This window comes from Varroa jacobsoni, unplaced genomic scaffold (genome assembly GCF_002532875.2).
Source record: "Varroa jacobsoni isolate VJ856 unplaced genomic scaffold, vjacob_1.0 scaffold_563, whole genome shotgun sequence".
Lineage (NCBI taxonomy): Eukaryota > Metazoa > Arthropoda > Arachnida > Mesostigmata > Varroidae > Varroa > Varroa jacobsoni.
This window is the reverse complement of record NW_019213465.1, coordinates 171,900-198,731: the sequence shown is the minus strand read 5'-3', so window position 1 is coordinate 198,731 and position 26,832 is coordinate 171,900. Positions and strand designations below refer to the sequence as shown.

Sequence of the window (26,832 nt, the reverse complement as noted above, 5' to 3'; positions counted from 1 at the left end):
CTAAACGAAATCGTCGTTGAGCAGTTGCGCTGGTAAGTAACGCAGCGCAAGGGATAGACGAAAAGAAGACGATCTTAGTACTCCATTGAGTAAAAGATATATATATATATATATATATATATAAGAATAGAACGCTGCAGCGCGTCACGCCATGCGAAAAGTTGTCCCTCGTACGCATATGCTACATATTTCTTATCTAACTGATGCACAAACCATCATCAAAGAGACCTCTCTCAAACATATAGTGTATTTTCTCTTAGCTTCCTTTCGTTCTTTCATCTCAGCTTCACTTCGGTCCCAGTAGTAATTTAGTCACAAAAAATTGTTCTGTTCACGCCTAATTCTTTGGCGTCTTATTTTCCCATCAGCCTGTTCCAGATCCTTCTCATATAATCTCCCGCCTCGCAACGTTATCGTCTAAGGATAGTACCCATAGCGCTGTGTCCGTAGCGCATGGTAAGAGCGCGGCTGTGACTTTCTCCCAGGGGGTCTGAAGCGAGAGGACTGTAGGTTTCTCTCCCCGATAAAATCGTCTGCTTTGCTCTACGTAACATGCGTGCATCTGACTCGGGGGCCGAGGCCAGCACTGTATTCTGTTCGTCGGTTCGTGATCATCTGACTCTGTTTGTCATTCAAATAACTAACGATTCGGTGAAACATTGTCGTCATTGGTTCACATCTCACCGACGTTCTTTGATCTCAACCTCATGCTGCTAGCCTCGTGAGTAACGTGACCAACTACACTGGCTTGCCTCTGTCAGTAGTTAATGCATACGTAATCCGCGCTGGGTCTCGAAGAGCAGAACGTCCAACAAGAGACGATGAAGGAGGCCGATCAACGGCTGTCCCCATTACCCGAAAACGGGCCGGTGGATATGGACAAAGTAAACTACTACTATGGAAATATATCCAGAGAAACAGCCGAATGGATTCTGTGCGAACGAGGATGCAAGGATGGCTTATACCTTCTACGAAAATCTAAAGAGGATTTTGTACTTTCGCTATGCTATGAGAAGAGGTAAGTAATACGCTGTTAAATTAATTCCATGGCACGTTAATCGTAGTACGTAGCAAGCAACATTTTTTCTTTTATTTTAACTAATTTTCCTCATAAAATTATCTACCGAATATGAGATTTAGTAGAAGACAAAAATTGTAAATGCTGCCGTTTGTAGATTTCGGAAATGAACGGGTTTATAATAGTAAATCGCTACATTGCCGCGCGCTGTAAGGCCCTAGTAAGCATTCCCTGCATGAACCCAATCATCTGCTTCACTAAACTATTTGCGCATGCTGAACCTCACATATTTGACGCGTTTTTTCACCCGTGTGATATTTATGTATACATACGAAGAATATCCCGGTGAAGCATCTGCGTCGACACTGTCGAATTCGAGGTTCCTCCTCGCGCGACATTCAACCGTGCTGCCTATTAGAACCTGGCCCCCTCGTAGAGGCTGGAAGAATTTGTAGCGAAAATGCTTTCATCAGGCCACGATGGTAGAATAATGGGGGAAAATACTTTTTCGGTATCATCGGCAGGCCCGCGGTGCCGGCCTTCTTCCCCTCACAGCCGCAGCGTGCGTATGCGTGAGATGATGGTGAAAATAGTACGCCGTTGCGAAGTGTGTCTGAGTCTGTGCTGAGCTATTTTCCGTCTCGCAGCGGCCCATCTATCGTGCCATCATAGGTTGTCAACCTCGCAACATCCGCCCATCACGGCGTCGACCTAGAAATTTTTCGCTCCTCCAATTTTTGCGTTAGGCAGTACGGTTTCGGTCTGAAATAGCATTATCGTTATTGGCCAGCGTAATCGCTCCTTGCTCTGCTATCTTCACTCGCTGGCGCGGTATCGGCGGCAGTACTGTTACCTCCTACTTAGGAAAATTGCTTTTCAACGGCAACGTTTTACGATCTTCGGCAGAAGCTTCATCTGCTCTCTAACACTGGAAAAGCCGTCCAGCCCACGAATGTATTTTAGTTTTCACAGAAAACGCGCTCTGCACTATGGATTTTTTTGCCTGAAATGAAGCTCTGGCTTGAAATGCTACTTCTTCTGCATCCATTGTGGTCTGTCAAGATATGAACTTTTTGAAAGGCTTTTGAAATAATACGACAAAAATTCTATCGAATGGCGCGATAGAATCTTTAAGATGTCGAAAACAAATTCTGGAAAAAAATCAATGTATCTTTCCTTCGGCAGCTTTTTCAACTAGATTTTGCTGTTTAACCAGGTAAGCTATGTAAGTTTTGTTTGTTTCCATGTAATAAAGCATGCTCGGTAGTGTTCTCGGTGGATTGATGTACAGCTGTCAAATTGCTACTGCGTTTTCTAATCGTAAATGCAGTTACGTAACAGATCCTTGTATGATGTCACAATCTACTTCAAGTGGATTATTATAATGCTCTAGCAGTGCATCATAAGAGGGTACTTAATAAAATAGACTGCGAAAAACAGATGTAAAGAAGGGTAGAAATATGTCCTATAGGGTACATGCTAGACCGATATGTTCTGTAAGGCACTTATGAGCAGACAATATTAAGCCGAATTAGGAAAAAGGAGGCATTAAAAAATATATGCATAATGTGAAATGGACCTAATATATCTAAGGAGGTATAATTTGTAGAAGTTGTTGCAGACCTTGTAAAACGCTTCGGCATCAATTACCCCAGTGTGACACGGAGTTTGATCGTGGTAAAAGTATCGCTACCAAAGCCTTTTACAGACAGAGTGTTCATCGCAACACTTATTAGCAATGCAATGAACTATTCCGTCGAAAACCTGTCTCGCGGAGAGGTTATTCCCGAGAAAGAATACTACTGCTCCTGCTGCTAATCGTGTTGATCGTCGTCCCGATAAAGGTGAATTCCAGCGGCTGGTCTGACCTTTAAAGGAGAATGCATATAGATAGACGGTACAAAAAAAAAGAACAGAAGAAGCGAAATGAACGAAAGAAAACGCTGGAAAACTAGCCGCGCATAAAGAATAGCCAGGGACACAGTGAGGAAAAAAGTGCATCATGCAATTAACGAACCAAGAAAAAAGAAAGCAGGCTCGGCAGCGAACCTTCCATGGTTGGAAATCGACAATGACAACGTCGAGTTATGGCAACCGAATCACTACCCTGCCGATAAAATTATCTCAAGGGTCTTTTAGTAAAAAAAGCCGCACGCCACGAAACTGCTATGACCCGCAATTTCTATGCCGATTGACCCACCCAGACCCACCGACTGCCCCGCCGTCGACACCGACGAGTAGCTGGTACCGACACTTTTGCAGCCAACGGATACTGGCCATAGAGTTTCCTTCTACTGACCACATTTGCAACTCTATAAACAAGAAAGCCTTTTTTTGCCATCATATTCTCATGCTTCATGGTCCATTCATATAGCTGCAACTAACTGGCAGAAATTTGCCCCGTGCCTGCTTCTGCTGTTGCCCCAGGTAGAGAACGCGAGTATTGCATGGCTTTGACGTTCCGATAGCCATGTGGACGAGACCCAAATGGGCCTGAAGAAGGAATATTCGTGCTCGCAGGGCTGATGCCGCCGCCGTTATAAATGCTGCCGGTCCATTCGACACTGCATGCTTTACGGACACAAGTGAACGAGCAGATTACTGTCACCTTTGTGGTTCTATTATTGGGTGATTACAAGCAGCCTTGTCTAGGTATAGGCCAATAATGAAGTTGTCTACTAATAATAGCATTCTAGCTAACAGAAGTTCAGGGGGTTCAAATAAGCACGAATCGACGGAGAAACCGACAAGGGAAGTCAACAATAAATCGGCTTTTTTTAACTCACCTATTTTTTTATTTGCCCCTTGTCTTAAACGTAGTTTGCGTTATTAGTAGTGGTTCTAGACGGCCTGTTCGAAGTGGTAGTCGAACCAGGTCAAAGACTAATATAGTAAAAAAATTGCCCCAAGCGGAAAACATTGGGCCCCAAGGAAGTTGTGAGTGTGTTAAAAACTAAAGAACGTGCGCCATTTTGTTAACGTTCACACTTCAGCATCGTCTCATTTTGCACTTTACACAATACCTATGGCCCCCATAATAATGCCTTGCAGTGGAGGCTCGTTTCCGAGGCCGGCGTCGACGCCGACCGCGCATAACGAGAATCCGTGTTTCTTCGTAGCGGCATTTCTCGATTGTCCCGTTGTCCAGTATGATACCCATAGTAATTAGCAAGCAACCCTTCCTATCGTTACATTTCTTTGTACCCTCATGCTATTGTTTTCGGGGTCATTCCCGGCCGTGTGATGTTCCTATGGCTCCGCGAGTTTTTTCGAATTCACTGAGGCCTACTTACCCCACTCCCACCTTTATTTCTGCCTCTACTACGACTTAGGCCTTTGTTACATCACCTCCGGTGCGATGTTCACTTCCTCAAAGCTCCTGTAGTAAATTTTGCGCTTTCTTCATTTACTTATTTAGGTTGACGCCCTTTATATTCACCGTTGCGAGCATTTTCTCTATGAAGCTCTCTCCCCCCCGTCACATGAGTGGATTTGAATGCAGCAGTTTCGTTTAGGACCTGCTATATAATAAGATTAGAGCCGTGCATTAGGTGTTTTTTATATTGTTTCGAAATAAATTACTGTACTAGGTAACCATTGACGTCTTATTGTACGACATCTCTGTCTTTGACCTTTAATAACAAGCTGCCTTTGTATCCTAAGCTACGGCTCACTCTGCTCACTATACTTCAGCAATAGATCATATATTTATAGAACGTATTATCAAGTTGTCGTATATACGTTACTCATTTCGATTGTCTCCATAGTTTGCCAGACGAAGATTTTTCTCGGCGGCATAAAACAGCAGCGGACCGCTAACTCGGTTCTTCTTCTACGCTCCGACCGTTAAACTCGTCACCCAGTCGGTCATTGCATATTAACAGTAATGATATAAATGAAGTGATATAGCATGCTTCCATATTTCTTGTAATTGTATGATTCATAACTTCTGGTCGTCTAACGACCGGTAATCTGTTGGTACCCTCTAAAACGGATATAGCCCCTGATCTGAAGCGACATAAATAAAGAAAAATCGCTGTTATATTTAAATACAATTAGAATTAATTGAATTTAAATTGAATCTCACGAAATATGGCAGCCGGGAGTACACTTATTAAACATTTCTCTTATTTATCATTTACTACTTGGGCAGGATCGGGATCGATCTAATACAATGGAATTCGTAAACGATACAAATAAATGACCTAAAGAAATATAATACACAACTATTAGATGGGAAGATTACACAAGGACGCAAATACATAAAACACGAAAAAGAAGATTTATTATTAAATGGGAGGCAACGTAATTTTTTAAGCACTCATTTTATTGCCCTCGTTTACGTTGGAAGTCGAACTCAGCAGGTAGTGCCTTGATACGCACAAATCAATCATTTTTTTATTATGAGCGAAGCTAGTTTAAGCCCTAACATCCAAAGCTGCACTCTGGAGCTTAATCTTTCTTTCGGTTTTGAACAGTCCCGCCATTCTCTGTCAGTTCTGCTTATGGCAACTGACTCCTCTAGCAGACATAGATCCATACATGTCGACGCTGGAATGAGTGGGTGTGGCCTCAAACTTACGCCACCCTTCAGGTCAGCATATAACCAACTATATGCAGCAAGCCCTGAAATGATGCCTCCTAATTGAGGAACTGTCTCAGCCAATATGGGATTTTGGCGGTACTCTCTACGGCGAAACACGAAATATTGTTTCAAGTACATTCTATTACCAACTAAAAAGGCACCTATACAGAATCAACTCTACTGTCCCGGGCACAACAGCGGTAAATGCAGGACCCACTTGGGTCAAGGTTCGAACACTAAAATTAACCTAAGATTTTGTAATCAATAACAATTATTGAAGTCCGCACCTTTTTTCAACCAAGTCAAAGCAGACAATATATAACCTAGACAATTTATACTTCTTGTTTAATAGACTGAATTGGATATTGTAAAATTATTTGGACTAAGAGACAGCTGATACTTTTCCGGTTTGGTGTTTGCTTTACTGTAATATCTGCCATGTCAAATTCACCGTTCAATTGATGTATCTAAAACTAAAACCAAATGTGCCAAACTTTTAGGTAAAATACATAATTTGATTTGTCACTACAGCCAAAAAGCTTTCTAGGGATGGGTAATTAATTAGTCATTCAAAGCGCTGAGGCCCACTTGATAATGAGGTTCAAATGTGTCGAAGTATATGGGGAAGTTATCAATTTAGCATAAACAACTCGATACTTCTCAGACATCTCGTTCTTGCTCTCGTAGATATTGTGTAAAACTTATTTACTTAAAATCACAACAACATTTAAGCCGTTTTGTAAATTGTTGAAACCCATGCTTACGTTATACGATATTAACTGGCATTGGAGCTTAGAATACCTAGCTTTTGGTTAGCCAACTGAAAACACATAGGCCGTAAAAGAAGAAGAACTACATGTGATAAAATACAAGCTAGAGTTTTACAAAAATTACAAAAAAAAATTCTGCTGTTTCGTTCCGTTACAGCGTGCTTCACTACCGAATTTCCTGTTTACCCGAGGGTACTTTCGTACTGGCCGGCACAATGGACCAAAGCTTTCCGGATCCTCTGCAGCTGGTGGAAAGTGTGGAAGGCTTGGCAACAAAACCTTTGCACCCATGTCAGCGCTGCGTAGAAGCTATTCTCCCTCCGACATACTGGGGCCTTTCGGAAGAACAAGTAAAGAAGTTCATCCTTCTTCGGTCGAGACAATGGGGACTCGATGTGAGTATAAACAATGAACATCTCTTTATTTTACGACAATAATTATCTATTTAAAATGCACGATGACCTTCTGAGCTCATACTTCTTTCTCTTTCAATGCCGTTGTTGCTGAACAGAAACGCAGTTTAGTGCAAAGGCGACCTGTCTACGTGATTGTTACAATTTTATGGTTTGGTTGACAGTATTCTAAATGTAATTATGAACCTGTTGCATGAAAACGAACTAACTAACATTGATTTATGAGAATTGACTACTGCTTTTGTCATCAAGAGCAGAAAGACTACTCAACATAGTGGTAACACATTAGAAGAAAATGGACTATGTTGCATCTGCCGAGACGGATGTATAACGGTTACAATAAAGGAAGCCTCGTCATTTTGTAGCAATGATATCAAAAATGCGTTGTCTGTTCATTTTTTTTTTTATCTATTAGCATTTGCAAAACCAGTTGAAAAAAAGGCTCAGGTTCTAAATTGTTTACGATTAGTGCTTTAGGTCAAATAATGTTTAAAAAAATAATAACTTTTAATTGAACGATCAACAGGAAGCTCGCAGATCACTGACAATGCAACCACCTTAGAGCACCAACTAGTCTGTACATTTATGATAAACGTACATTTTGTTAATTAAAATGCAGCAATTTAAATCACTCTTACGGCATATTTTATTTGCGCAAAAAGGCATTACCAGTGAAACGAACCTAAAGTCAGCCATGATTTATTGCATGAAGTGTCGTATGTAACCAACGAGCATCTACGCGAAACCGTTGGATTATTCATTAACTAATTCTTTATTCCGTTCAACGTCCCAGTACGTTTTTTACGTGTACGTGTCGTTTTTCCACCACTCGATATCTCGTAATATCCAATACTCATGCCAAATAAACTTCCTGATTTCTTATAGTTTTTCCCTTTCTCATTCTATGATCTCTAACTAGCCGTCTCTTTCATATTGCTATATGAGCAGTAACTTGTTCCATTTGTTTCATACTCTTCGACGCATACCACAACATCTTTTACCAGCATCTTTTACACATCTAGTTTCTTCGTGTTTTTGCCTTTCTAATAGATCGATACCCTTCTTGTATTTGTTCCATTGCTTTTTACTGGATTCTTCGGATTTTTATGTTTTGCAAAACTCATGTGGGTTGAGACACGGCCAACCCGTTCGATACTATCCGCTACTATTTATATCGTCCCCTTTTCCTCTTGCAATCCCGAATGGCTTAGTCTATAGACATCGCTATCATCGTTACCGGAAGCGTGGGAAGTGCCTATCGGTTCGTTGTGTATCCGTTCATGTACTCTTTTTCGTTCAATATATTCTCTCTGAGCTTCCATTCGTGTCATCTTATCTCTACGGTGTATGCGCACACACATGCATATCTATGTCCAATTTTGCCTAGCGAGTCGCCCTTTTTCTACTGAGCCTACCCGGTTTTTTCCCTCTTCCTGTCGGGGTCGTTGTCATCATCTAGGACGGTACGTTACTTTCCCCGTCAACGACAACCTGACGCGAAATTGTCATTTTCCCATTTATGTTTTTCCAGTGGTGTCTCTTCCATTGTCGCAGTCATTTACCTTACCTTACACTTAGATAGAAAATACAGGAAACCGTTCGTTCGATGTCGGTAAATAAACACTCTCAATGAATAACTTAACGTAAATGGTTACAGAGGAAATTATTTCCTGTTTATAAGCTGTGCTAAGATTTCATCTATAAATACTAATATAACGAATGCTTTCTACACGGTAATAGTCAATAAAAGGATTCGGTCTGTTATACCTCACAAATAAACTACATGCAAAAGCGAGCTCAGTAAATATGTTCAATTTATTAGCAAAAATGATAAAATGATTTTTGGATAAAAATTTTTGCATTTAGGCTGATAGATGATATCTATGTTTCGAGCTTTATGTTCAGTATCGCCGTTAGAAGACATTTATAATAGATAATGGTTACTGTAGGTAAAGTCTTAGCTATCGCACGAATTGACTATAGCCTGATAACATGCGTCAGTATTGAACTCACACTCGTTCTCAACACATGATCTGATTAGTTGCAGACAAAACGAGGTATGAATATGTGTCTTCTAACTATCATGCATTATATTTTCACTCCCGTCTTCATGATGGACAGGGCAAGACGGTTATGTTTCTATCCTCATAAATTTATTGCCGTTTCAGTGTCTGGCAGTACACTACGATGTGTTTTCGCTGTCTTCATTTTTGTTGATTACATCTTCCTTTTGTCCCTTAGTTTTTTTGCCCCCCAAAGTATCGGCCATATGCATAACTACTGGGCCACCGAATTATCATCATTTTGTATACTCACTATGTATCTGTGGTGTTTGGCGAGGTAAGAAGGGCAACACGAAATACGGAAAAGCCTCTACGTCAAGCATGGGACTGGCTATTATATTGTACTAGAAATATAGCGGCCCCAGGGGTTGTTGTTGTTGGAGACGTCTATACAACAGCGACCGTTTTTCTCTAAGTCGTATCTACTTGCAGCCATGAAAGGTTCGTGTTCGCCACTGAAGCCAATACGCGAATACATATTCTTTTTTATGAGTTATGAGAAACGTGCTGTACGGCAACCATCATGTTGATTGTGTACACATGTATGATATATGTACACTAGCACTTTACCGCGAACACAGAAAAAGTACAATCATGCATATAGGTATGCTCTCGGTCTGTTGTTTCGTTTCATAGTGAACCCTTATGTCTCATCGCGATAGTTTATCATTGACTGTTGTGAATTTTGGATTAGCATGAACGCTGGATTCTTTATCCTGGAAGAAGAGTGGAGGACAGCCTCTCCGTGGCATCACCAAGGAGAATTTACAGACTGCTGTCCCCTTGTTCCATTCTCGTCGTTGCTGCTAGGCAAGGACCCCTACCGTATCCCGGGTATTCATCGAATATATATATATATATATATATATATACACACATGCACACGTGCCAACACATATATATGTGTGTGTTGGTATTCTTGATGATAAAAGATCGGAGTTTTCCCTCATTGTCCGTTTGCTCTCTCCTGCCACAACGTCCTTTGGTTACCACCGCAACACTGAGTTCGGCCGTCCTCTCTGGAATAGGGAACATTTTCTAACCGTTTTGTATAATAAACGTTATGTTTAGTTGACCTTATCTTCAGCCAGCCTAAATGAAGATAAGGTTCCCTTCTACACATAGATATTTCAAAAAGGGTTTCTTAGGGAAATCTTTCATTCTGTCAAATACGTTCTGTCAAGCGTTCTCGAAGACCATATCGAAGATTGTTGTTGTTGTTGTGACTGACGGTACGATGCATCTTAACTGTCAAGTAGTGTTAAATACATCTTACAACCTTTTTTGCCTTTAGAGAAAGTGTACGATGCTTGTAATACTTTTAAAATTAATTTTTAATTTAAAAAAATACTTTTAAAATTGAAAAGAAATTGATCCATTTCGATTTCAAGATGTCGAAAGCTAGACAGATCCTTGTGGGACTCGCCGGTAGCTGCTACGGGCTTCCAGCTACAAGACTTTTTTTCTTTTTAATTTTAATCTTGGGCGATAGTGTTGGCATAGCAATTCAAGCACTTGCAAACGTATTACAGGAAAACCGGTTAGAAAATCTGACGCAGCAGGATGCCGCTGATCTACGTGTGCTGATCAGCAAGACGCTTCACGAAATTCAGCCTTGGTTTCACGGCCCTCTAAGTCGACTTGAAGCCGAAGCTCGAATTGAAGAAATTGGACATATGGACGGACGTTTTCTGTACGTAAATAGGTACTACATATTGTACGTATACAGATATAGCTAAACACCGTTATTTTTGACAAACTAAAACAGCTACGTTCGTTTGCACTCCTGTGCTTTCAAAGAAACACAACAGACCTGTCCGTGTAAAATTTCATCCTAAGCAAAAGCAGATCTGAGGAAGCTTATCGACCGACTATGTAGATTAATTGAAGATACCGTTTTTTTTTTAGAAAAGAGCTCTTTGTAACAGTTTTATTTGTTAAAAATTCTCAAGTGATCCTTTTCTGACCAAAAACGATATGCGCACCTGTTTTTAACTTCCCATCGTATCAGAACTCGTTTATTCATTGTTTTTTCTCGACTAGGAAAAAACCGAATGTGCTGCCTTAATTTCAGTAGCGAATCCCTTCTGTATCGCACCCTGTATCATATCATCTCGATTTGCGAATCCGATTGCTTCTTGTGCAGCCGAGACTTTTCAAGGTTAACAAGGTCAAGCAGGTTCGTGTAAATTCGGTCATGTAGAACTTTTGGGTATAGCGTAGCTCTTTTACTTTGGGACGCCGAAATCTCCTGTCCATTTGTCTGTCTGTCCAACGTTCTACCGAACGTTCGACTCCACATGAAAAGAACGTTGCAACATTTTTCCTTAGTTGATGCTGGGCCAATTAGGCCTTGCATTCAGAAACACTCTACTGGTAACAGTAGTAGGCCTAGTTGTAATTCTAGTGGTAAACGTCATCAGTCGCAGGGGCATCCCTAAAGATTAGCCAGTCAATCCCGGCAAAGTTTCCCGATGGCCGGTCTAATTACTTCGTCCGCCGGGAATTAGTTGAGTTGAACAAAGTGCATAGTTTCCTTGCGTTAGTTCAAGGCGTGTGGTCCAATCCAGATCAGGACCGGGACTTCTGACAGCTAGAACGGAGAATACGAAAAACGCTGGCTTTTTGGCTCATTTTCGTTATAGCCTTCTATGGCGTTTTCCCTGCAGAGAGTCGCTTACTTTATCTCAGCTAACAGCAAACCATTACTCCATACCAACTGACTGTACGTTGTCAAGCAGCAGCATGATTCCACTCAGTACTCAGACGAACTCGGCTCCCACTCCGTTATCGTTTTCCATCATTTTTCGTTCCATGATATTGGCTCCATTATGTGTGGAGAGGAGCAAAGAAGTTGAAAGAAAATTTTCAACGTCTGTGGAATCCCGTATGCTTCGACGCGTTACCGTAATCGTGTGCAAACGATAATAGTACATGTTCAAATGGCGGAGCTGCTGGTTAATCGAACGGTGGGGTCCATTGTTGTCTTGGGGCAGAGTGTCCAGAGCGAAGGACGGGAAATGAATTTTTTTCCATTGTCCAGAAAAGAAAAGAAAAGGTAGAGACGAAAAGATTAAGAACTTTGCGTCATAATCTTGCTTATTAGGGGAGTTTCCTGTGGTGTTTACTCAGAGTCGTCAACAAAGGTTATATTGCCAGTTAACATGATGGAAATTCTACGTCGATCTGTGAGTACCTCGCGTAGAACTCTCCGATCTGGAGTGTATGATCACGTGCATTTGTGCACCTGTGTACGGAAGCTTTCTGACATTTCTTAGGTATTATAAGTTGCTACTACTAGTAGTTGTTGACAAAAAAAAAACATGAAAGCCGGCTTGAAAGAAATCAAAAAGTAAATTTTTGGGTCTCGCTTAATGTGGCGAGGCGTGTATGCAGTAGAGAGAGCCAATATGTAACGGATCGGATCGGATCGGATCGGATCGACCCCTCATAGAGAGAAAGCATCAAAGAACGCTGCAAAAAGCGATGTGTACAGTGAAACTATGTTTGATGAATAAGCTTGGCACTTAGTGAGAATTCAGTCAAAATTTATGATTTTTTAGATAAACCAAAAAAATCCCTGATATGTTCTTCTGATTGTTACAACTTCTTTATAACATACAAGATATTGTATCATTCTTGTATATTCTCCTCAAACGCCCCTATAGAATCTAGTATATTTCATATAGTTAAGATACAAACATTTCATTTTCAGAATTCGCGAACGTGATGACTCAAGCTACGCGTTGTGTTTAAGTCACGCCTGTACGCTCAAACATTATAAAGTAGACGTTCTCTCTTCAGGGGAATTTGCCATTCAGGATGGTTATGCCTTTCCCAGCCTTATGTCGGTAAGGCTGTTGAATAACATTTCTGATTACGATACAGAGCAATATTTACTCGTATTATACATATGGGTAATAAACAGCACAAAGCAAAAACAGCCGCGTTACATAGACAGGCGTAGATGTACTATTGAAATTTGGTTAACTTAAAGAGCTAAAGTTTAGGGCTGTTTGTATGTAAACTATTAATACTAGATTTATCAAGGTTAGGTATTCTGTATTTTGAATAGATCAGTAAATGTATCACCAATATTCATCGGTGATTGACTGGAGCATAGCAAGTAACCGGTTCGTATTTGAATATTCCTGTGTCTCTGTGTGCTTGCCGCCATTGTTATATATATAGTTGGTCAGCCATTATACACTTTTCGCGGACGGTCTTTGGTGCCCTCTGATAGAGGCTGTGGTACGGCCAGACTCGCTTGACGAGAACACTTTCCTCAAGAACATCTCGAAGGCGACAAGGCATTTTTTCAACAAGTCCCCTAAGGCTAAACTTTTTGGTACCATCCCTAATAAGGGCCTGCTCAATAAGATCGTATCATCGATTTCGACGCCAGGCTCAAATACATCGTACAGATCGGCGAAGACGCTGCCAAGGTAATTCATACATACAAACATAAATACAGGAAAGCAGCCAGATCAGGACGCTATATACCTGCTTGATCAGGACGCCACTGGCAAAGACAACGGTAAAATCCTTATCTTATGTTCGCTAGCTTCCCGTTGAAATCGGTCGTTTGCAAATTCGATAGCTGATCTTTACAATTTTACACATAATGAGGACTGATATATTTGGGTAGGCGATTTATATTTAGCTCCTGGAGGTGATACTACTGAACAGGATGTGGCTTCCGTGCGGTCAATGTTCACCTTCCCGATAAAATCGAATTGCGTACAAGCATCGCTTATTCACAGGAAAACTATAATAACAGCTGGCAAAAAATCACTTTCATTTATGAATGGCTGCAGGATTTTTACTTTAGTCACTAAACTTAGCCAATATAGTTTTGCTTTTATTTTTCTATTATATACTCCATACGACATGAAGAATTCAAAAGGAGGACGAAACGATATACGGCTCCAAAGTTTGAAATAATCTACTTATATATTGCTAACTTAATTTTCAATCACGTTTTCTTTCGCTATTACGGTGTACACGTCAGACGCTCATCCGTGTATCAGTTATTATCACAACAACGTCAAGCGGAACATTGTGGTATGTTAGTCCAGTAGACATATTACCGACGGTAAGAACATCGTTTCTCTGGCCATACGTTCGCTGTTCCATATGATGAGGATTTTTCGTATTTCGCGATTTAAGGTTACATCAGGTCCGTAACACGGAAGCCATGACAGGTTCGTGTTGTGGGGACGAAAACTGTTACCCTGGGGCTGGCGAGGCAGGTGTGGGCGGTATCGGAGGCGGGGGCGGCGGCGGCGGCGGCGGTGGTGGTGGTGGTTGTGGAGTAGGCTGCAAACAATCATCAGGCAAGCTACAGAAGTCCTCATCAATCGACCATGTTTTACCAGGTTTTATTCAGTACTTCATGTCTCTTGACGGAACTACCCGTCGCGGCCGAAGAGCTCACGAGAGCAAACTTCTTGACGAGTTAGCTTGTGAACAAGCTCGTAATATGGAGCAACACTACAACCACTATGGGTAAGCCAAATGCATCGATGTTTGATCGCTAAAGACTTGATTCTAGCCGTAGAGAATTGGATAGCTATACGATATTGTTTACGGTCGAACGAAATAAGGTCCTGTACGATGACTGGACAACGTACTCCATAAAAAATATGAGGGCAAGGTCTCTATTTCCTTTTCATTCTATCCTTTAAACTCGTAGTGATTCCGTCAAAGCATTATAGTTCGTTTGTTTTTTCGTTCAGTAAACACGAACGAAAGTTAACTACTCAACAAACATTCGGATTGCTTAATCTAAGTTGAACATGCTATTATAGGGGATTCAATATATGTACTACGGCCAGATTGAATCAGAAAATGTCAGACAACAGCTAGCAATCAATACGTAATTAAATACGTAGTACGGCCAGCGTTGTTTGACAACTTCGTGACTGAATCGCACAATTTATGCGCAAAAAAAAAATAACATTAATGTCAAATAGTAAAAAATAAGAGACTGTGAGGGAAACACTTCTTTTAGAGCCAACTAGATTTCTGCTTTTCAATCCAAGGTGCTGCATCTAAATTGACAATTTTTCTTATGCATTGAATTGAAGCAAGAATAAATATGTCCCTAGATTTTTTACATGTGCTAAAAGTATTGCTTCTGATTTCTTTCCAGTATAACTATAACAAAACGCGGTTACAGTTTCTGTTCGAGGTCTAGCCACTAACTAGTCATTTTCAAGGCAGTGAGGACATAAAAAAAAAGCTAAAAAGCTTCAAGGAGCTTTTCAATCTAGCCGTTCGTGATCCGGGCCGTTCAATCGGTAATCGATATTCTCTTCGACAGGATAGCTATTTATTTCTGTACCAAAATCTAGATGTATCAAAAACGATTTTTTTTTTTAACTATTTCAATACATTTTCAAATCCAAATCATGCTTGGCTTTTTCCTGTTGATTTATGAAAATCCCCTTTGGACTTTCTAGCGATCACGTAGATGGTCGACTGACGGCAAGAGGAAGCTCGTCCACCGCAGAAAAACTAGGCCATAGTACAAAAACAGCGCACCGTTGTTTGTCATGACGAGCTAGTTGTTTCGTTCTATAAAGAACTGGTTTCCGCCTGATACCAAGAGCGGCGGATAAATGCATGCCTGTACGACAGAGCCCCCAGAGCTCTGCCAGTTTTAACGCACGACCCTACATATATTCCTGATTTCTAAGATTTTGTAGCCTCTCGTTTCTTTAAAATAAAGAACATTTTGTAATAAGTTGATCAGTGTATATTATGTCAGTAGGTGCAGGAATAATTTTTACAGTTTGAAACATTTGCCCTTTTGACAGAAGATTAAAGTCTAATTTTGGTGTGCATTACTATCTACTGTATATTAATCATGCACTTATTTGTTTTTGTGTCCAACCGGCTAATCTCCAAAAACCCGTCGTCTATACAAACAGTTTGAATATGTAAATCTTTTTTTTTACTATTCTTCAGCATGACGGTGCCCTCCAGCGGTGACGAAGGCGGCGGAGGCCAAAGTGGTGGTGGCGGCCCTCCTAGTGGACGGATCGTTCTGACAGAAAATGTCAATCTAAACTGTTGCTCCGGCATGCCTGTGCCTGCACCAGTGCCAGCCCCGCGAACTTCACTCGCACGAAGAGACATCCTCAGTGAAGACCCTTCGGATCCGGTCTACGTTAACAATGACCAGCCAACGGCCCCAACGACGCAGACGCAATTTCGGCAACAAGCCCAGCAGCAGATATTGGCAGGTCAAGTCGTTAGTGCTACTAACGTCGCTGTTGGACATACAGATGTACATCTGCAAACCGTACGTTGGTTTAATGGAGACTAGCAAATATTAAATAACGCGTTGATCTGATTGACAAAAATGATCTTAAAAGCCGTGAAAAAATCGTATATATCTATGTCAGCCGGAAGCTAATATGTGAATTGCCTATAATATTTTAATAAAGAGGCACAATAATTGTAACAACGCAAGCACCCCCCACAGTTCTGACACGGCATAGAGCGTGAAAAATGTTGATTGAATGACCCAAACCTTTTTGACTCTAACTAATACAGGGCTAAATGATAGTGTATGATTTATATCGAAACCCCCCTTCGTTGAGGAAAATTGCGCGGGAGGCAAAATGATCCTAAACTGTTTGAAGGAATTCCTACACGACACTTTGTGACCCTGTATCATTGAACTTCAATTTTGGTTGATTTTAGCAAGCTAAAAACGCAGTTTTCTAGGTATTCTTGATCAAGGTTTTTTAAAGCGTGAAGTTCAGCTATTATATTAAGTTCCTAAAATGTATGAACTGTTTTTCTAGCTAAAAAGCTTTAAAGTTCCGTATCTCAAGTAGAAATGGCGTTGTTATCATTCTAAAGCTGGGATTTAGCAGTAATAGATGCGCTAACATTATAGTAATACTTTTATTAGAATAGAGCGCCTCTGAAATAACTGTAACGTAAGCACATAACCTATATTTTACAATTTTATTACGATAATGGGCCTACGTTGAAAAAAGAAACGTTTGTTTATATGTATATATGGGATGGCTCTGTCGCTTTCGTTCTCGAAATTTCGATATAAAAAGTGTTTCTTCTAGTGGTCAACCCCAATTACAGAAAAATTTTATGAAGTTATTGAGTGAGACCAAAACATGAGTAGCTATGATATCAGCAAGGGACAACATTTACCACTAAAAATTTTTGAACGATTTGAAAAAAAGCTGGTTAGAAAAAAAAAACACAATAATTAACACTAAACAATTTGTCTCACATATAAACGCAATGAAACCGAGCCATTTCTAAGGCAATTGAGCGCCAGTGATAGAAAGTGCATCACATACGACAATAACACGTAACTAAACTAATATAAATAAGAATATGCTACACGATCATTCGCCAAGTCCAAACTCGCGCAAAAGTGGTTGGGTTGGAAAGAAATCGTGCATTATTACTAGCTACCCTTGGCAAAACGATCGATTCTGACTTTTACTGCTAACAACTAATAAGTCTACAACAATCTGTTTTTAAGAAAGTCAACTGAAACTTGTGAACAGACAGTGCTATACCTTCCGCTATAACAGTTCCATCAGCAAAAATTGAGAGAGATGGGAAATTTTAACGATTCACCATATAACCCGGATCTTCCTCGATTTTACTGCGATCTGTTTCGGTCTTTGCGGAACCCCTTGAGTGGTGTTAGCTTGGTTTCAAAGAAGGCATGTAAGAATTACTTGTTACGGCCTTTTGACCGGAAATCACAGTAGTTCAACGGTGATAAGATTATCGTATCACCAATATATATATATATATATATATATATATATATGTGAAACATCCTAAATCCATTTTAAAGACTCCGCCATTCCTCAGAGAATGAGTTGTTTTAAATTTTCGAGAACATTATTATCGCTATTTGTAAACGGTTTGGCCCGACCGCAGAACCTCCGCCGTCTATACAAATTGGCAAAGAAAACATATTTTTCTCGTTTATAGAACATCCATATAGATAGCCTCTGTTCACCTTTAATGACTGCAAAAATGGATACCTACAAATGAAGTATATACTGAAGATTCTTAAGATTAATTCAAAATAGGGTGGATAAATTGTCTAACTCGATGCGACGAAGTCCAGGATTCGAATCTAGGTTGAAGCAAAGTGCCCCGTTTCAAATTAGACGACTAATTAGACAAATTAGGCATTTAAAGCGTTACTATTATATTTTCCCCGTAGAAATTGCTGGGGTATTGGTATTAAGAGGTTTTACCAACTTCAAGCAGATGTTAGGGGGTAGATCTTGTACATCACAGGTTTCAGCTAGAGGGGAGACTATAATTTATTATAGAGCACAATTGTTTTTGTGTCAAACAGCTAATATGGTGAAAATGTAAAGATAAGAGCATAAGTTTCTTGGGAGTGAACTGTGACCTCGCCTAGGGCAGGTGAGCATTACCTTCTTTGCACATCAGCTCAGCTAAAGATAACCACTAGGTGCCCTAATCGGTGCCTCAGGTGTAATAGCACAGCTTGAAAATATAGCGAAAACATTTATTTTTCAGCTTTTGAGTTTGGTGCCAGGCCAATAACTGTTAGAGTGGGCCTAGAATTTAACGAAACTCTTTACGCTAGCATTAATCCAGATGCATCAGCATTATTTTGTCACAACGAAATGTTGTAGAATGAATGCACGTTGCGAGACACGCCTAAAAGCCTGTGGTCTTCCACTAACAATTTTGTTGATTATCTGATCTTATTTGTTCGTTGTAGATGACAGATGAACACCGTCGGCATCATCAACAAGGCCAGATCCCACACCATCTGAGTGGTTTACTATTGTCTTACCGGAAGCCGATGAAGATTCCGATTGATTTGTCTCCGTCACCTCCATTGATCGACCTCTCCGAGGCGAACTATGAAGAAATCGATTCTCTCATTGAAAAATGCCCACGACTTATCCTCGATAAGCTGCAATACCAAAAGGAAAAGAATTCAAACGATCTCCATTCAAGCAACGAACAGCAAACGGAGACAATCGATGAAAATGTCGACATCCCGGAAGTTGCCGAAATTCCGAGGTTTAGAAAATTCTAAATTTTATGCTGCACTTTATAATTGCCAAATCAGTTCCAAAACAATTGGCAACTTAAACTTTCGAGTATATATATCTGCTTTTCAAACGAGAAACAACTTAAAATACGATCTTCTTTTTTTTTTGCTAATCATTTTAAGCTTTAGCGATCACGGATTAATCACTAGGTGAGCACAGGACATGAGAACTAACGTGGTACCCTTACTAAAATCAAATCTAACCATACAGGTTTACTTCTTAATTGTAGTGTATGATGTACTTTTACTATGAATACAACAATTTTTCTAGTGTTTTAACAGCTTTAACAATTCTTCTAGGGATCGGCTGGAACGAACTATTGCGGAGGCGATTAAAGAAACTTCAGACCAGATCATTCAGGAAATTAGAGCAGAAATCCGAGCTGTGGACGAAAACACTCTCGCAGCTGGAGAGCTATCAACAGAAGAGGTGCCACGAAGTATTAGTCCTTCATTGGACGACTTCGATCCACTCTGTGCCGACAATTTAAGCGGACCGCCTTCACCAGAACGACAAAGAAGTTTTGCTCAAGGTAGCATCAGCTAGCTATGGCAGACCATATGGTGTAGATTTCAGTTCACTAATTATATAGCACTTATATAATGCAACAATTTCAGTAGATGGAAATCTTTAGTTTAGATAATGTCATATTATAAAGATCTTTTATGGTACGTCACTACGATTAGCGAACCGGTTATTTATTGAATTTCAGAGCATTCGTTACGTAGGCCTTACGAGTAATTTTCTTTAGCCGATACGATACTTCAACTATGCACATCAATGTAGTGTCTATTTGTACACAATGTTTACTTTTAATACTAGAAGCGTAAGTTTATTTATTTCTTGCGTGCGAGTCCGCTTGTATTACCGTTTATTAAGTACAATGTACAGTAGGTGTGCAATGAGAAATGCAAAAATAGCCTTCTGGAAAAGTATAGGTTCAACGGTAAAAAAAAGCGGCTTCATAAGTAAAGTAGAACCGGTAATTAAGATTATTGTTTCAAACAGAAGCCTAATTCGTGTCTTATGTAAACCTGCGCTTTCACCAACCGGAAACTTTTTCCCTGTAACTTATTTATACAACTATATGAATCATAAAACGTAGCGGCGTAGTGGAACAGAATCAAAAATATCAATTGCCCATTAAAAAAAAAAAACATTACGGACAACTCGAATAGTTATTTGTTTTATTTTTATTTTAAGATAACTCATAGTTTGTAAATAATCTATAATCGCTCAGTGTCAGCTATGTCACTTCTGAGTTTCGCAGACTAGTATACCGCTACGCTGCGACTCACAACGTTTCGCTTTATGCGGAATCGCGCAGGTCTGGTGACACTCAATAGCATAGATGACCTGTCTCAGTTTGTATCAATACCAGTGGTACTTTTCCTCGTTGAGCTCACTCCCTTTTCCAGATAATGGACTTCGATGTTCAGGTTAATAAAGAGTAGCTTGCCTAATGGATCCAGCACCGATCCGAACGGCGCTCGGAAAAAAGGTCCCGACGAGCATTGATTTGGGCCTCCTACTTTACAACGCGCAGCTGGCTCGACCGGCAATAACATCGGACTGCGAAGCGTATCTAACAGTTAAAAAATGGAAAGAAGGAATGATAAAAACCAACCAGCCGAGTTCTTACCAGATAAAGGCTTCCGCTATCGAGGCAGTATCGGCCGTTTCTCGCCCGCACTGGGCGGAAATTCCTCACTCAGTGCTAGACAGGCACCGAAGTTCGTGCATTTAACCTATATTGTTTTCCGTAAAGCATATGGGGAATGGATGAAGTAATCAAAGTGAGAGTGTTTTCATGTAATGTTTTGAGTGGACATGCTGTACTCATATAGCTTGTTCGGTTAACATACATACGAGCGTGCAGTGTTAGGGCCGGCTCTCAGACGGACGTTTCCGCAAACACATGTGTTTGAAGTACACGTGTGATAAACAATATACAACAGAGTTCCATGTGAAAATAACACCTCGTTCATTACAGAATTTATAGCGTACTAAGCGCAGTTATTCCTTTGTGTATTGAAATTAAACAGCGTAACAATCTGTACTGCATACAGTCTTAATTGTCTTAGATTATTACTTCAATTGCTCTCTACTCTGTCTTGCTACCATGAAACATTATAAGTAACATCGTTAATTTAGCCGTCTATTTCTTACGTGCGCTATAGAAATGCCTATAAGTTAAGCGTAGGAAAATGGAAATAGCACCAAGTGAAGGGTGACCAGTATCGTCGCAGTCACGAGAGCCTATGTCTAGTTGTCACGTACAGGAATAACTGATATTATTTAAGTATGTACATCAGCTACGAGACGTGACGTCGTAAAGAGCAACGGGTGAATCGGTTGGCAGTATACGAATCAGCTGGACTGCAAACGGTTGGTAAACAGCCGTAGTTGACTGCCGGAACCATTTATTTACACTAGTATATAATAGTAGAAACAAATACCAGCCGGAAGCTTTCCCCCTCGAACATTGGACAACAACAATATGTTCAAGCAAATTGATAGGCGAGCAATTAATGTTTGTTTCCTTAACAGATGCGGCCAGCTATAGGACGTAAAATGATATGTTTGTCATGTCGTGTAGCTTCCAATGACAATTATATCATATATTATACGGTTAATTGCAGCGATGGCTGATGTACTAAGCCAGGAGCAGTCGGACGCAGCATACAACGACGTGAAGAGATGCTTACAAGGTGTTTTTCATATTGAGCCTGAAAGTCTACAGCTTATCGAAATGTTTGGCTGTGGTAACTTTGGACAGGTGCACAAGGCCATTTTGCGGCACGACGGACAAGAAATTCCCTGTGCAACGAAATCGCTCCGGGCAGAATTCTCCGAGGCATCCATGGTGCGTGCCATTTCCCTCATCTGACGGCTAAAAGCGTTACGCTGTAGCGTCCGACGTTACTAGGAAAAAAGTTCACAATGAACTCCGTATAAAACAAAAAACAACGCAACGTTTTATGTATGGGCGGTCTCAAGTTTCTCTATATGTATTGCTAAAAGTGTTTGCGTATCGAAGTGCTTTAGCCTGAGTGTCAGATCATTCGTGAATCCGCGGAAAGTTCTTTCTTTCATTCATTGACTTTCCTTCAGTTGACTTTAATCCTCTTTTCTGCTCCTCGAATAGAAAACGTTATTGGTTCATTAGTAGAGTTGTTTCCATTACAAGGGTAGATGAGGGAATAGCTTCTGTTGTTCCATTGCAGGACGCTTTGAGTCAAGAAGCAGATCTCTTGGCTTCGCTTGACCATCCACACGTCGTAAGGCTCTTCGGTGTGTCCGAGATTGACACAGGTTTAATGATGGTTATGGAACTCGCGCCCCTCGGACCACTTAATCGCTTTTTACGATATAACAGGTATGTGTATATAGATAAATATCTAACTCAATAAGTACAATAATAGGATCCACTCATTTTTTCGATGTATACGTTTCCTTGCTTATCGTGTTAGCAGAAGTTCATATCTTAAATTAATACATTTATCCTTAGGGTAAAGGTCCTTAAATAGCTTGAGGGACGTCTCATTTTACATTGCAACACGTACCATATCTATCACGCATGTCACGTCGTTTTTGATAACTACTACCGAATTGAATATGAAAGGTAATTTTGTATTACTACACCAGGTATTGCAACACAACAGTGTAACATCGTGTGTACATAGTGATGTTTGCGTTTCAAGACCATCCTGAAAACGGCGACAGTTACCATTATGCATTAGATATTATGACATCCAGTCCACCGTTTCGGGACTCCTGCGCACGCACAAAGTGAACGAATTTTTCTTATGTACCTCGAAAATGATTGCCAACATTTGCTGTCTGGTGCACTATGTAGAGGTCTAATTATATGAGTCCAAGTCTTGTAGGTTTTGCTATCGTACAGACAAGCAGTTGTGGGTCTATATCGCGCCGCGCTACGGACTGCTCGTCAGATTGCGTACATTCATTAAACCTCTCCTTCACTAACTTCAGCCTTTTAAATGCTGAGCAGCAGGGAAACGTCTCTAGTTAACCTTTATACTATTTAGCTTAAATTTATCCAGTTTCGACCATTGAAAGGTTGTTAGTATGACCCTGGTTGTTGAATTTTGGGTCTGAAGATAGCCACGAATTTTTAAGGATACCCATTCATAGCCTACGTCCTTTAAATACGAAAGCAGATACCAAGGTGATACGTTGCGCGGTCCGAGCAGTGATGGGAGGTTTGAAAAAAAACAAGCCAAAGATGCCTTCTGCCCGAAGCTCAGGTTATATGGAGATTTTAGGTGCAGACAGAGCATCGTTCTCTTGTGAACTATATGGCGGTTTTGTAATGCCCGTGTGCTGAGCTCTTGCTTATTCAGCTCTGATCTAGTTAGATAGCAAAATAAATCAACTCAGAAAATTATTTACTATATAAGGTTGGAATCGCGTAATAGCCACTCTTCGGTTGAAGCAGTGAGCGTACGACGCTGCGTATAATTTCTATTTAAGCCATGTAAATTTTATAAGACTAAGCACTGAAATTTTCGTGCAGTACACGCCAGCGGTTTTTTACAGCGAGCTGCAAATGGCACAAAACTAAGCTAATTATATTCTCGGACAGATCCTCACTTGCTGTACCGTAATGAATTTGTTTCGACGACCCAGGGCAATAACTACAGAGCATTTTAAACCTTTGCAAACAAATGGCCATTCTTGTAAAAAAAAAAAAAAAGTCAATAAGCCCAGTTTTCCGATTCAGGTCTATGATAAAATCGGATCCTCTGCCAGTGCTTGTGAGCACTCTCGGGTCTGCTCTCGCGAATTGATTTATAGCGCAAGCAGTCGGATAAAGCTGATACATGAGAAATGGATAACCCTCTTATTCGGAGACCTAAAAGGAGTAAGCACACACTGCTAGGGTGATTGTTGTAGAAACAGCTCTCTTGCCAACAACAGTGCAGATTGTTGCCACAAATCGAAAGGACAAATTATATGTACTGTTGAGCATCGGTTACATGGAACTTGCCTTTTCACCACACCATTGATCTTTCATTCTTAGTCAGCCTTAAGTGATGGTCATCATTGAAAAATTTCTCAATGATCCAAACGCAATCATTAAATATGTAATACCATTCTTTTTTGATAAAGCGTTAGGATACTTTTTTCTGGAACACCACTATCCCCTTCATAGTGTCAGGAAATCAGCTACGGCAGTTAGCGGTTCATTGTACTGTAGAATTAGTGTAGGTTTAAAATAATTCCTATTTTCTTTTTTACTACATTTGTCTCATGTAGAAATTTGAAATTTCCTGTGATTTTCTATCCAGTTCTCACAGACAAGACGAGAACGCACTTATTTCTTTCATACATCGGCAGAAGGCTTTGGCGTTGAAAGTTCTCCCCAGGAACAGGGTTCGGTTATGCGTCTTCTCCTGCCTCTGGATGATTGGGGACTCCATCACTGCTTTTGCTTGTCGTACTGACCGGTAGTCAGCATTGCTGTTCTGTTAGCAGTAATCTACCATTTCCCCCTTTCCTATTTCCATAAGTCTTTCCTTTCCCTACCCCAGCTTTTTGCAGATGCTAGTTTTGTTTCCTGTTTGGCGACGATCCTTCTTACCGTTATTGCTGCTATTATGGCGGTAAAGTTCCCGCATCGGTACGTCTCCTTCATCCCATCTCTTCTCAATTTAATGTCATCTCCACTCACGTTGCTACGCTTCACAGCTTGCCGACGACATATCGACACTCGCTCAGGTTCCTTTTCCTCGTTACTACTTTCGTACGTAACATGTTGGTCGGACGGACACAGCGAGGGAATATGATCGCGATCGCTTACTTACTTTTAGCCTTTTTACATCTAATTCAATCTGTAATTCCGTGTGCATTTCCCTTTCACAACGCCGTCGTGGTGGCCGTCAGTGTGCGAGAGGTACTGCATCCTGTTTTATACAGTCGTGCACACTCGCCGTGGCGAGGTAGTCGTCGGACAAAATTATTGGACGGCCGAGGGACAATGCAGATTTCACAAAACCAGTGCAAAAGTGACAGACTGAACCACGACATGGCATCACCAGCAACGATGGCAGAAATGCGTGGGCGTTAACGCGACGATGAGGCTTCATGTGTTCGTCAAGTCGCATATGTTTGTGTCGTCAAACTATGACGGAATACGAAAATACTTTTTCATTTGGTACACCTTAAAGAGGTTAGACCATTGCCTCGTCCAGAAGATCTCTACAAATAGATAAGCAAGATTATATCCAGTGTCTGAAGACAAACTTCGATAAACTTATTGAAATTAGAAACTCTTATTAGGCGTCAGACTATAATAGGTTTTATTTATTTTATCCGATAATTGGGATATAGGCCACATGAATAAACGGAGCATCAATCAAACGCCCTATTATAAAAGAGGACCTAGGGCTAGAAATAGCACGCAGTTCTTTTCGCCGTACCACGAAACAGAATAGACAGTGGCTAGCTGAAGAAACTACCACTGCATTCTCATAAGATTCCTGAATTCTCATATGATTAGAAGAAAGGACATTATTTATTTTAAACTAACACCTCCTTCTCTATTTTCTATACTTATAACCTACTTTAAGTTCATTTGAGAAAGAGCTCATATTGGAAAATGGCTGAGAAAGGTCAACAAGAACCAGCATCCAAATTAAAAGCATCAGGGAAGCTATCCAAAGGAAAGATTTCGATAGATAAGGCGAACTTAGGCTCCATTAAAACAACTCGCGCGCCGTACGTGACAAAAATTTCTAAAGCCCCTTTGCCAAAGTTTGAGGGAGGGCTTCGTTTACAGCTGCTGCCGTATCTTCCAGACTTTGTGATAACACTAACGAATGGAATTCGTGGCAGTTTATTTAGCGTTGATATGGGAAAACTTAAGCGAGTTGACTGAATAGGTGTTTCAACACGGGACTTGAAAGTTTCGGCAAAGATGGAACAGATGTATTAGTTGAAAGGTAGGAGAAGCTCATTGAGAACGAGGGCAAATGTAGAAATTTGTTATTGTTTAAATACAATTGTTTTTTAAATCGCGCCTAATAGCACAAAGTATTACTATGAACGGGTGTATTTCTAACCTTTGCTGGAAACAATTCAGTATTTACGAATACGGACATGTATATTTCATCTTCAGAGACGTCCAGTATTGACAAAGAACTATCTATAAACATAGGAATTGTAAAAAGTTAGCTTTATAGGTGATAGTCGCAGGCCGATCTTGGTTCACGTGCTAGAAGAGAAATGGAAAGTCAACAGGACTTTATAGGCCACTCCAAATCCCGTGTGAAACTCCACATTAATTCCGCAGGAGACTCCCCTTAAAACAGTTCCGAACCATACTACAAAGATCTACTTTTGCTGCTATGAAATGGCTGTCAATCAAGTGCCTAATATATCCATTGAAAAAAAATGAAGCTTAATAATTAAGCTTAAGTTTGTGTGTTCCAACCATTAAAGGGAGCATTTGTTTCCTACAGACGGATATAAGTGAGCAATTTAGAAATAGTAATAGTCAGAAACGCAGCTATATAGATTATACACTATAATCTATATAGTTGCGTTTCTCAAAAACTACGCTAGCTCTAAACTAGCGACAACGAAAGCGATGCGGAAATGGCCGGGAAGACTTTGAAGCTTTTTCTTTGATAAAATGTACAAACATCGTTGTGATGATTGCTTAGCAACAAGATTCATGCCTAACGTTCAAGTATAACAGTAAAACGCATATGGTTTCTTGTTTATACGATATCTGGCCGCGTAGTATTTATAAGCTCAGAAAACGATTACTGCATCTAGTGCGATATGTAATTATATAGTTATAAAAGGGTGTAGTCTATTCAATACAGAACAACCGATAGAGTTTGAAAATC

At 40.4% G+C, this 26,832-nt stretch overlaps 1 protein-coding gene across 1 annotated transcript in view; it reads left to right on the top strand.

Annotated features, from left to right (window-relative positions):
- The window catches only part of LOC111261496 (uncharacterized), a 34,020-nt gene that overhangs the window by 1,407 nt on the left and 5,781 nt on the right, over window positions 1–26,832 (top strand). The window contains exons 2-12 of the mRNA XM_022835031.2: window positions 369–1,018; window positions 6,531–6,768; window positions 10,382–10,542; window positions 12,565–12,700; window positions 13,041–13,294; window positions 14,019–14,357; window positions 15,822–16,158; window positions 18,613–18,920; window positions 19,252–19,484; window positions 21,595–21,818; window positions 22,180–22,331. Of these exons, the coding sequence (XP_022690766.1) occupies window positions 822–1,018; window positions 6,531–6,768; window positions 10,382–10,542; window positions 12,565–12,700; window positions 13,041–13,294; window positions 14,019–14,357; window positions 15,822–16,158; window positions 18,613–18,920; window positions 19,252–19,484; window positions 21,595–21,818; window positions 22,180–22,331 (2,579 nt within the window). The 5' untranslated portion in view covers window positions 369–821. The remainder of the gene's footprint in view (window positions 1–368; window positions 1,019–6,530; window positions 6,769–10,381; window positions 10,543–12,564; window positions 12,701–13,040; window positions 13,295–14,018; window positions 14,358–15,821; window positions 16,159–18,612; window positions 18,921–19,251; window positions 19,485–21,594; window positions 21,819–22,179; window positions 22,332–26,832) is intronic.